The following is a 13,174-nucleotide window of genomic DNA, read 5'->3' as shown; positions in this document are numbered from 1 at the left end:
AGAGGGATTTTAAGCTATTCTTCTTGCAGGATAGTGGCCAGGTCACTACGTGATGCTGGTGGAGGAAAACGTTTCCTGACTCGCTTCTCCAAAACACCCCAAAGTGGCTCAATAATATTTAGATCTGGTGACTGTGCAGGCCATGGGAGATGTTCAACTTCACTTTCATGTTCATCAAACCAATCTTTCACCAGTCTTGCTGTGTGTATTGGTGCATTGTCATCCTGATACACGGCACCGCCATTGGATGCACATGGTCCTCCAGAATGGTTCGGTAGTCCTTGGCAGTGACACGCCCATCTAGCACAAGTATTGGGCCAAGGGAATGCCATGATATGGCAGCCCAAACCATCACTGATCCACCCCCATGCTTCACGCTTCTTTGGGGCTTCTCCACACCGTAACTCTCCCGGATGTGGGGAAAACAGTAAAGGTGGACTCATCAGAGAACAATACATGTTTCACATTGTCCACAGCCCAAGATTTGCGCTCCTTGCACCATTGAAACCGACGTTTGGCATTGGCACGAGTGACCAAAGGTTTGGCTATAGCAGCCCGGCCGTGTATATTGACCCTGTGGAGCTCCCGACGGACAGTTCTGGTGGAAACAGGAGAGTTGAGGTGCACATTTAATTCTGCCGTGATTTGGGCAGCCGTGTTTTTATGTTTTTTGGATACAATTCCGGTTAGCACCCGAACATCCCTTTCAGACAGCTTCCTCTTGCGTCCACAGTTAATCCTGTTGGATGTGGTTTGTCCTTCTTGGTGGTATGCTGACATTACCCTGGATACCGTGGCTCTTGATACATCACAAAGACTTGCTGTCTTGGTCACAGATGCGCCAGCAAGACGTGCACCAACAATTTGTCCTCTTTTGAACTCTGGTATGTCACCCATAATGTTGTGTGCATTGCAATATTTTGAGCAAAACTGTGCTCTTACCCTGCTAATTAAACCTTCACACTCTGCTCTTACTGGTGCAATGTGCAATTAATGAAGATTGGCCACCAGACTGGTCCAATTTAGCCATGAAACCTACCACACTAAAATGACAGGTGTTTCAGTTATTTTGTCCAACCCCTGTACATTCGTGGTTCACCTCGGTAAATCGTAAACGACTCTGAGTCGGCTCCCGCTCTGTGGTAATAACCAGTATAATTAAGCCTGAGCTTTATAAGGTAAGCGAGTCACACAAAATGTTCTGTAGTATTTGGTGTTTATTTACAACCGCAACATTCATTATAACAGTAATGGTCAGGCACTCGCGCCCCCCAGACAAGTACTCGCGCCCCACAGGTTGAAAATCCCTGCGTTAACGCAGCAACGTGCACTAGGCACAAGGTATCGGATGTTTAGTATCGGAGCCTCGTTTGCGAGTACGAGTACGAGTTAATGAGCGCGGTATCGGGCTAATACCCGATACTAGTATCGGTACTCATGCATCTCTACTTTTCATACTAGCTGATGTAAAAAAATTGGTGGAAAAACTGACTGGTTATTACAACCCCAAATAAGAAAAAGATGGGACAGTATAAAAAATGCGAATAAAATAAAAATACAGTGTTCCTTACATTTACTTTGACTTTTATTTGATTGCAGACAGTTTGAACCCAAGATATCTCATGTTTAGTCTGCTCAACTTCATTTCCTTTGTTAATATACCTCCATTCCTGCATTTCAGGCCTGCAACACATTCCAAAAAAGTTGGGGTGGGGACAATTTAGGGTGAATAATGAGGTGAACAAACTAAATAATGATGTACAAAAGCAGCATCCAGGAAAGGCTGAGTCTTTGATGAGCAAAGATGATCAGAGGATCCAGTTTGTCAACAAATGTGTGAGAAAATTATTAAAATGTTTAAAAACAATGTACCTCAGAGAAAGATTGGAAGGGATTTGCATATTTTTACCTCGACAGTGCATAATATCATTAAACGATTCAAGGAATCGAGAGGAATTTCAGTGCGTAAAGGACAAGGGCACAAGATTAAGCTGAACGCCTGTGACCTTTGATCCCTCAGACTCTGCATCAAGAACCGCCACTCAACAATAGCTGATATAACCACATGGGTGAGGGATTACTTTGACTAAACCTTTGTCAAGCACTACAATACAGAGTTACATGCACAAATTCCACTTAAAACTTTACTGTGCAAAAAAGAATCCTTATGTAACCATGTCCAGAAGTGGCATCGACTTCTCTGGGCTTAGAGGCATCTAGGATGGACCATCACACAGTGAACATGTGTATTGAGGTCAGATGAATCAGCATTCCAGATCTTTTTCTGAAAAAAAAAATGGACGCCGTGTGCTCCGGACCAAAGACCAAAAGAACCATCCAGACTGTTATCAGCAACAAGTCCAAAAGCCAGGGTCTGTCATGGTATGGGGCTGTGTCAGTACCCTTGGCAAAGGTAATTTACACTTCTGTGATGGCAGCATTAATGCAGAAAAGTACATTGAGATCTTAGAGCAACATATGCTGCCTTCAAGACGTCAACTTTTCCATAGATGTCCATGCATTTTTTAACAAGACAATGCAAAACCACATGCTGCACACATTACAAAGGCATGGCTGTGGAAGAAGAGGGTACGGGTACTGGACTGGCCTGCCTGCAGTCCTGATCTGTCCCCAATAGAGAATTTTAAAACGGAAAATGCGACAACGACGACCCCGTACTGTTGCACATCTTAAGACGTGTTTGCAGGAAGAATGGGACAAAATAAAACCTGAAACACTAAATCACTTGGTATCCTCGGTGCCAAAACGTCTTTTAAGTGTGGTGAAAAGTAATGTCAACATTACAAAGTGGTAAATGCTTTATTGTCCCAACTTTTTTTTTGGAATGTGTTGTAAAAAAATCTAAGTAAATGTAAGAAACTATGTTTTTTTATCATTTGCATTTTCCATGCTGTCCCAACTTTTTCTGATTTGGAGTTATAGAAAGTTCATGATGTGTGGCTGTTCAGTATCATTTATGTAAATTAATATTTTTTTTTTTTTTATATTTCCCTTGTAAAAGTAGACGTGTGTCCTTCTGAATGGGACGGGCTGATCTGCTGGCCAAAAGGCTCCCCTGGAAGTCTGACTAAAGTCTCGTGTCCCGGATATATCTACGATTTTTACCATGCAGGTATTAATGCAGCTCAGTCTTGCCAAAAGCAACCACACTTTGTACGTTTGTACTTTTTCTGTACATTAAAGCTCTGGCTGAATAAAATTCACATATTTATTTGTGTTCAAACAGTAAATCTAGTTTCTCACATTTGCAGGCTATGCCTACAGAAAATGTGATTCCAATAGTTCCTGGGTTCTTGGAGAGGGCTTGAACAAAACGTGGGCCAACTACACAGAATGCATCAAATCTCCTGGCCCCAACAGAGAACGAGTAAGCTACATCCTGGCGAATATGATTTTTCTTCATCTAGATATTCCTGTTTTACATAAACTATAAAACAAAACTGCATTTTATCTACAGCAAGTCTTTTTCGAGAGGCTTCACGTCATGTACACTGTGGGTTATGCAGTATCCTTTGGCTCTCTGCTGGTGGCCATACTCATCATTGGATATTTCAGGTATTATTATGCATCATGTATATGGTACTGTGTGTGAACGTGTGCTTGTGTGTGTTTGTAACAGGTTATTGCTTAAGATGCTTTTTACTTTACAAAGCATACACCGATCAGCCATAACATTAAAACCACCTCCTTGTTTCTACACTCACTGTCCATTTTATCGGCTCCACTTACCATATAGGAGCATTTTGTAGTTCTACAATTACTGACTGTAGTCCGTCTGTTTCTCTGCATGCTTTGTCAGCCCTCTTTTATGCTGTTCTTCAATGGTTAGGACTCTCCCAGGACCACCACAGAGTAGGTATTATTTGGGTGGTGGATCATTCTCAGCACTGCAGTGACACTGACATGGTGGTGGTGTGTTAGTGTGTGTTGTGCTGGTATGAGTGGATAAGAGTTTTTAAACACCTCACTGTCACTGCTGGACTGAGAATAGTCCACCAACGAGAAATATCCAGCCAACAGCGCCATGGGCAGCGTCCTGTGACCACTGATGAAGGTCTAGAAGATGACCAACTCAACCAGCAGCAATAGATGAGTGATCGTCTCTGACTTTACATCTACAAGGTGGACCAACTAGGTAGGAGTGTCTAATAGAGTGGACAGTGAGTGGACACATTATTTAAAAACTCTAGCAGCGCTGCTGTGTCTGATCCACTCATACTAGCACAACACACACTAACACACCACCACCATGTCATTGTCACTGCAGTGCTGAGAATCATCCACCACCTTAATAATACCTGCTCTGTGGTGGTCCTGTGGGGGTTCCTGACCATTGAAAAACAGAGTGAAAGCAGGCTAAAAAGGTATATAGAGAAATAGATGGACTACAGTCAGTAATTGTAGAACTACAAAGTGCTTCTATATGGTAAGTGGAGCTGATAAAATGGACAGTGAGTGCAGAAACAAGGAGGTGATTTTAATGTTATGGCTGATCAGTTTATATAGTAGCTTCAGAATTGTTGCCAGACCTGCTACATGTGAATAAAGTTCATGAAAAAATGCATGTTGTTGATTAGCTTAGTTTCACACTGACATGAATCATTTGTCCACATATTTGATTTAGCACAGTTCTATGCTGGATACCCATCCTAATGCATCCCTTTTATTTATCCTGGCACCAAGGATGCACTGACATATGACCCCCTGATGGCTAGGTTCACATAACATCATCAACATTTTGTATTTGTGATCCCACCCAGGATTACACCACACCAGCTCACCACCGCTAATTGACAATATGAAGAAATAAAAAAAATTATGTTACAAAAATAGAGCCCAATATCTTTAAAACCTTAATATGCATATGCAGAAGTCGTTGATACCCTTGTATCTACAACCCCAAATCAGAAAAAGTTGGGACAGCATGGAAAATGCAAATAATAATAAAACACAGAGTTTCTTACATTTACTTTGACTTTGATTTCATTGCAGACAGTATTAACCTGAGATATTTCATGTTTTGTCTGGTCAACTTCATTTCATTTATTAATGAACATACATTCCTGCATTTCAGACCTGCAACACATTCCAAAGAAAGTTGGGACAGTACCACTTTACCATTACATTACCACTTTGTAATGTTGCCTTTCCTTTTCACCACACTTAAAAGACGTTTTGGCACCGAGGATACCAAGTGATTTAGTGTTTCAGCTTTTATTTTGTCTCATTCTTCCTGCAAACACGTCTTAAGATGTTCAACAGTACGGGGTCGTCGTTGTCGCATTTTTCGTTTCAAAATTCTCCACACATTCTCTATTGGGGACAGGTCAGGACTGCAGGCAGGCCAGTCCAGTACCCGTACCCTCTTCTTCCACAGCCATGTCTTTGTAATGTGTGCAGCATGTGGTTTTGCATTGTCTTGTTGAAAAATGCATGGACGTCCCTGGAAAAGATGACGTCTTGAAGGCAGCATATGTTGCTCTAGGATCTCAATGTATTTTTCTACATTAATGCTGCCATCACAGAAGTGCAAATGACCTTTGCCATGGGCACTGACACAGCCCCATACCATGACAGTATGGTAACAGTCTGGATGGTCCTTTTCGTCCTTTTCGTCCTTGGCATCCATTTTTTCCAAAAAAGACCTGGAATGCTGATTCATCTGACCACAATACACGTTTCCACTGTGTGGTGGTCCATCCTAGATGCCTAAGAGCCCAGACGAGTTGATGCAGCTTCTGGACATGGGTAACATAAGGCTTCTTTTTTGCACAGTAAAGTTTTAAGTGGCATTTGTGCATGTAACTCTGTATTGTAGTGCTTAACAAAGATTTGCCAAGGTATTCCCTTGCCCATGTGGTTATATCAGCTATTGTTGAGTGGCGGTTCTTGATGCAGTGCCGTCTGAGGGATCGAAGATCACAGGCGTTCAGCTTAAGCTTGCACCCTTGGCCTTTACGCACTGAAACGCACTGAATTCCTTGAATCGTTTAATGATATTATGTACTGTAGAGGTAGAAATATGCAAATCCCGTCCAATCTTTCTTTGAAGTACATTGTTTTTAAACATTTCAATAATTTTCTCACGCATTGGTTGACAAACTGGATCCTCTGATCATCTTTGCTCATCAAGGACTCAGCCTTTCCTGGATGCTGCTTTTGTACCAAACCATGATTACCATCACCTGTTTGGAATCACATCATTATTTAGTTTTTTCATCTCATTACTAGCTCAAAGTTGCCCCGTCCCAAATTTTTGGAATGTGTTGCAAGCCTGAAATGAAGTTGAGCAGACAAAACATGAAATATCTTGGGTTCAAACTGTCTGCAATGAAATAAAAGTCAAAGTAAATGTAAGGAACACTGCATTTTTATTTTAATTGCATTTTCCATAATGTCCCAACTTTTTCTGATTTGGGGTTATAGTAGTGTGTACCGCATTATTTATTGTCTTTATCTTTGATGCTTGATAAATCTGGAAAACACAGAGCAAGGAATCACATATCTCAAATCTAAGAGAGAAGCAATTGATACACATTTCTAATCTGCATGAATCCATGTTAGGTAAGCTTAATCTTAAAAAAACGGTCGTTTCTGGGTGTTGTTGACAAATACTACTAAAATATAACGCTGTTTATAGTAAAGCCTTAATCTGCAGTGGGAGCCTAGTGGGTAGAACTGAAAGGTTGAGTGTTTGAATCCCAGCTCTGCCATGCAGTCACTGTTGGGCCCTTGAGCAAGGCCCTTAACCCTCTCTGCTCCAGGGTCGCTGTATGATGGCTGACCCTGCGCTCTGACCCCAGCTTCCAAACAAGCTGGGATATGCAAAGAAATAATTTTGTTGTATACTCTACACTCACTGTCCATTTTATCAGCTCCACTTACCATTTAGGACCACTTTGTAGTTCTACAATTACTGACTGTAGTCCATCTGTTTCTTTACATACCTTTTTAACTTGCTTTCACTCTGTTTTTCAATGGTCAGGACCCCCACAGGACCACCACAGAGCAGGTATTATTAAGGTGGTGGATCATTCTCATCACTGCAGTGACACTGACAGGGTGGTGGTGTGTTAGTGTGTGTTGTGCTGGTATGAGTGGATCAGACACAGCAGCGCTGCTGGAGTTTTTACATACCGTGTCCACTCACTGTCCACTCTTATTAGACACTCTTACCTAGTTGGTCCACCTTGTAGATGTAAAGTCAGAGACGATCGCTCCTCTATTGCTGCTGTTTGAGTTGGTCATCTTCTAGACCTTCATCAGTGGTCACAGGTCACTGCCTATGGGGCTCTGTTCGCTGGATATATTTAGTTGGTGGACTATTCTCAGTCCAGCAGTGACAGTGAGGTGTTTAAAAACTCCATCAGTGCTGCTGTGTCTGATCCACTCATACCAGCACAACACACACTAACATACCACCACCATGTCAGTGTCACTGCAGTGCTGAGAATGACCCACCACCCAAATAATACCTGCTCTGTGGTGGTCCTGTAAGAGTCCTGACCATTGAAGAACAGCGTGAAAGGGGATAACAAAGCACGCAGAGAAACAGATGGACTACAGTCAGTAATTGTAGAACTACAGAGTGCTTCTATATGGTAAGTTGAGCTGATAAAATGGACAGTGAGTGTAGAAACAAAGAGGTGGTTTTAATGTTATGGCTGATCGGTGTACATGACAAGTATAGACATTCTATTCTATCTGCATTTGTGGACGCACTGGTTAGTAATCTGGAACACAGGTAGTAATATTCATCACAGAAGCATGGCTGTTTGAGTAATCAAAGCCCACAGTCATTCAGGAGAGGTGATATTATGCAATGTTGAAGGCAAATTACCTAAAGTCTTTGCAGGCACTTGTTGTTTCTAAACAGTTGGTTTACTCTTTTGGCAAAGTGGCAAGTCTTGATCTATTGTTGCTCATAAAAGCACTTTTTACACAGGCATGATTTCATCACCTGTTTAAGATGTTTGTTTATCATTTCAAAATGTTTTTTTGACTTTAATGTCACTGTTTCAGCCTATAAACTAAACAGATCTTTTTGGAATTGTTTTTGTTGAGAGTCAAAATGAATTCTCAAATTACGGCTTTACTTTTTTTTTATCACTTTTTTCTCAAATTTTCTCCCCTAATCTAGTCGTGTCCAATTACCCTGATTGCATCCTCTATACTGATTCGACCCTTCACCTCTGACTGAGGACGCCTCTCAACTGACATACGCCCCCTCCGGCACGTACAGTCAGTACAGACTGCATTTTTCACCTGCACGAGTCGAGTTCATACACCGACGGGCACTCTGTACGGAGGGCCACACCCCCATCAGAATTATTCCTCAGCCCTGTGCAGGCACCATCAGTCAGCCAGCAGGGGCCACAGTTGCACCAGTTATGAGGACCTATGATCCGACTTTTTACCCCTAACCCTGAACAACAGCCAATCGTTATTCATGCTGCCACCCATACCAGTCGGAAGGCAGAGCTGAGATTCGCCCCAAGTCTGGTGCGCTAGACCACTGCGCCACCTGAGCGGCGGCTTTACGTTTTTATTTGAATTTCACCTACCGTCCCATCTTTTCTGGAATGGAGGGTCATAGCCAACCACAAGTTTTTAATTTATTTCAACTGTGTATGTTTTCTATATTTTACAAGGCATTTCCACTTGAAAGAGAGCAGCTGTTTCTTTTGAGTCTTGTTTACCGTCTTGCATTTTAATAAAACGTGTTTTGTTACTGCTGCCCTTGGCTTGCTCATCAGGAGACTTGCTTCTCTGTGTAGTCGATTTCTGACGGTGCTTAGCGTCATATGCAATCAAAATTAAATTAGATGGGATCCAGGCTGACAGCTGCAGAAACAAGTTGTGTTCACACACAGGGACAGTAGTACAAAGAATAGGAAGAGTGATCCAGCCAGGAATGCTGATGAGAACAGTGTGACAAAAAGCTGTGAGCACAGAGGAGCTTCACAGTTTAAGGGAGTTTTCAATTTGCCCCCATCCCTACAGTCACTACTGAAAGCTGAGAAGTGAGTTAAAGCATTTGACCGTAAAAAAATGATAAACCTATCACACTCATTAGCTTTGGGCAGCGTTGATATGGCAGGAAAGTTTTAGAAAGGCTCCATGTTTAATTCATGACTGCCTTGGTGAAAACAGTAATGCAAAAAGTCAAATCTGCACATTTCAGGGCAGTTTGTACATGCTAATCAGCAGAGTACTTATTATTTGTGCTTGCCTTATCATAAGCGAAAAGCAATTTAATGCAACCCATGGCATGAGGCACACATTAAACTTGAGCCGTGGAATAGAAATTACTTATCGTTGAATTTTTGGGTTGAGCCCATTACTGTGCAAAAGCTGTACATTTATTTGAAGATGAACTAATAGATGTTGTGATGTTTGAGTAATTAGTTTTAATTTTGTTCTGGTCTGCTGACTACAGAGACCTTAAATGGCATGGAATTTATTTATTTGTGATAAGAGAAGGCGAGCAGAAGTTTTTAAAGTGTACCATTAATTCATTCATTTAGATTCATTCATTCATTGTCTTCCGTACCACTGATCTATCCTTGGTAGTAGGTCTGATTTATTTATTTATGTATTAGGATTTTAACGTCATGTTTTACACTTCGGTTACATTCATGACAGAAAAGGTAATTACTCATTACACGCAAGATTCATCAGTTCACAAGTTTAATGTCAAACACTTGTCAAGGTCAGTTTTGTATCGCTAATTCACCTCACTTGCATGTCTTTGGACTGTGGGAGGAAACCGGAGCTCACAGAGGAAACCCACACAGACAAAACATGATAACTCCACACAGAAAGGATCCGGACCGCCCCACCTGACCTGGGGATTGAATCCAAGACACACACACACACACACACACACACACACACACACACACACACACACACACACGCTTAGGGCAATTTTAGAAGCTCTAATTGGCCAGACTACATGTCTTGGACTTGTGGGAGAATACCCTTGTGGACACAGGGAGAATATGCAAACACAGGTAATCAAACCTAGGCCCTTCTTGCTGTGAGGCAACAGCACTATCCTCTGTGCCACTGTGCTGCCCTGAAGTGTATTAACCACACTCTTAACTACTGGTAAGGCTTAAACCAGCATAATAAGGCTGACATGATATCGATACACTTAATAGAAAAAATATGGTCTTTTCTGTCCTAATTTTTGCCGCTCTAGTTTTCAGCTGTATAAAATCAATTATAAAAAAAAGGTATACTTCCTTGGGGGAAGGCCCGTTTTTGCTCCAGTATTACTATTACAAGAGATCCATGCAAACACAGAAAGAACCCTGGTCCTCTGGCTGAGGAATCAAACCTAAGCCATTCTTGCTGTGAGGCAACAGCACTACCCTCTGTGCCATCGTGCAGCCCTGAAGTGTATCAACCACACTCTTAACTACTGGTAAGGCTTAAACCAGCATAATAAGGCTGACATGATATCGATACACTTAATGGAAAAAATATGGTATTTTCTCTCCTAATTTTTGCCACACCAGTTTTCGGCTGTATAAAATAAATTATAAAAAAAGATACGCTTCCTTCGGGGGAAGGCTCTATTCTACTCCAGTATTACCATTACAAGAGATCCATGCAAACACAGTTGTTTGTTTGTTTATTAGGATTTTAACATCATGTTTTACACTTTGGTTACATTCATGACAGGAAACGGTAGTTACTCATTACACAAGGTTCATCAGTTCACAAGGTTACATCGAACACAGTCATGGACAATTTTGTGTCTCCAATTCACCTCACTTGCATGTCTTTGGACTGTGGGAGGAAACCGGAGCTCCCAGAGTAAACCCACGCAGACACGGGGAGAACATGCAAACTCCACACAGAAAGGACCTGGACCGCCCCACCTGGGGATCGAACCCAGGACCTTCTTGCTGTGAGGCGACAGTGCTACCCACTTAGCCACCGTGCCGCCCTGCAAACACAGAAAGGACCCTGGTCAAATGGCTGGGGAATCAAACCTTGGCTTTTCTTGCTGTGAGGCAACAGCGCTACCCACTGTGCCACCGTGCTGCCCTGAAGTGTATTAACCACACTCTTAACTACTGGTAAGGCTTAAACCAGCATAATAAGGCTGACATGATATTGATACACTTAATGGAATAAAAATATGGTGTTTTTTCTCCTAATTTAGCTGTATAAAATCAATTATAAAAAAAAAGATATACTTCCTTGGGGGGAAGGCCCGTTTTTGCTCCAGTATTACCACACCACTGTGCACAAAGAGATCCATGCATACACAGAAAGAACCCTGGTCCAATGGCTGGGGAATCAAACCTAAGCCCTTCTTGCTGTAAGGCAACAGCGCTACCCACTGTGCCACCGTGCTGTCCTGAAGTGTATTAACCACACTCTTAATGTCTGGTAAGGCTTTAGCCAGCATCATGAAGCTGACATGATCTGTTTGTCATTCATATATATATATACAGGTGTACAGTACCACGAAATTATTTTTCCGCGTATGCCTGCTCGTTTGAAAGCTGGGGTCAGAGCGCAGGGTCAGCCATTGTACGGCGCCCCTGGAGCCGAGAGGGCCCAACAGTGGCTGAATAACAGACCTCTCAACCTTTGGATTTACAGCCCAAAGCTCTACCCACTAGGCTACCACTGTCCCTGTGTCATCTTGATACACTTAATGGAAAACATGTGGTCTTTTTTCTCCTCATTTTTGCCGCTCCAGTTTTCAGCTGTATAAAATCAATTATAAAAAAAGATATGCTTCCTCTGGGGGAAGGCCCTTTTCTGCTCCAGTATTACCACACCGCAAAGAGATCCATCAAGACATGGTTTAATGAGTTAAGTAAAATGGATCTCCAGTGGCTCTGAAGTCCTGACCTCAACCCTATTAAATCTCAGGGATGAATTAAGGTGCAGTTTTTATTGTAATTTGGGATCAACATGCACCACAAAGTGCTAAATTGCCAGACTTCAACAAAATGCTTATAACACAAACACACACTTATTTTAATTAACTGATTAACTGAGGTTGACAAGCAGCCAGTGATAATGGGTCAAAATGGGTGGGAATTCTAACAAGAAATTAAAAATTTATATATTTGGTTTAAAATAATAATAACAATAAAAATAATAATAATAATTAGGACTGTCGTTAAACTTGTTAACGCGATTAACGCGTTAAAATTTTAATCGTGATAAAAAAAATTCATCAAGATTACAATTTATCAAACAATTTTTATTGGGCTGTATTTGTGCCGCTTTAAACATGCGTCATTGTGGTAATTTGCACTGCTTCAACATAGCAACATTGTGTTTATACTGTATAACACGGGACTTTTTCATGAGTTATAAATTACTCCAGCTGCTACATATTGGGTTGGTTTCCCAGACAGGGAATTAAGGCTAGTCCAGGACTACATTTTGCTTTAAATGGAGAATCTCCATTCAAAATGCTGTGTAGTCTAGGACTAGGCTTAATCCCCATCTGTGAAACCTTTCTTTGTGAAATATAGGGTGTTTTAAATAATAATTTTTGTGTTCAAAAAGCGTGAGAAATCACCACTAGACAAAATTACGGTTATTAATTGACGCTTTTGTTACAATTGGCAAAGCCAATAAAAAGGTTTTTGGAGAAACCACCAGGCGAACACCACACCACAGACACAGAGATTAGTTAGTTAAATTTATTGAAAATACAGGAGGAACAATACGCCAGGGCAGGAGCACAGGAACGGTCAACGAGGGAACCGGGAAGCAGAGATCGTGGCAAGTGGGACTGCCGGCTGGGGACCAGAAGGCTGGGAAGGAGGCAGGAGGAGCTTGGGAAAAGCAACACCGGAACCAGAAGCTTTGGAGGGAGGCAGGAGGAGCTTGGGAGAAGCAGCACTGGAACCAGAAGGCTGGGGTGAAGACCGGAGGAACTGGCAGGAACGCTGGAGAAAGGAAGGAGGCGAGAAACCCAGGAACCAGGAGGAAACGAGGCTGGGGTCAGGAACGCTGGAAGCATGGAATCCAGGAAAAAGCACAAAGTTCAATTATCAAAAGTCCAATATCAAAAAAGGTACAAAAAAGGTACAAAAAAAGGTACAAAAAAAGGTACAAAAAAAGGTACAAAAAAGGTACAAAAAAGGTACAAAAAAAAAAAGGTACA

General features: G+C 41.8%; 1 protein-coding gene across 1 annotated transcript in view; it reads left to right on the top strand.

The window, feature by feature from the left end:
• The window catches only part of pth2ra (parathyroid hormone 2 receptor a), a 172,014-nt gene that overhangs the window by 10,690 nt on the left and 148,150 nt on the right, over window positions 1–13,174 (top strand). Inside the window, exons 2-4 of the mRNA XM_063005758.1 lie at window positions 3,023–3,133; window positions 3,273–3,388; window positions 3,479–3,576. Coding sequence (XP_062861828.1) covers window positions 3,023–3,133; window positions 3,273–3,388; window positions 3,479–3,576 — 325 coding nt within the window. The remainder of the gene's footprint in view (window positions 1–3,022; window positions 3,134–3,272; window positions 3,389–3,478; window positions 3,577–13,174) is intronic.

Source organism: Trichomycterus rosablanca, chromosome 12 (genome assembly GCF_030014385.1).
Source record: "Trichomycterus rosablanca isolate fTriRos1 chromosome 12, fTriRos1.hap1, whole genome shotgun sequence".
Taxonomy (NCBI): Eukaryota; Metazoa; Chordata; class Actinopteri; order Siluriformes; family Trichomycteridae; genus Trichomycterus; species Trichomycterus rosablanca.
This window is presented reverse-complemented; position numbering and strand designations above follow the sequence as displayed.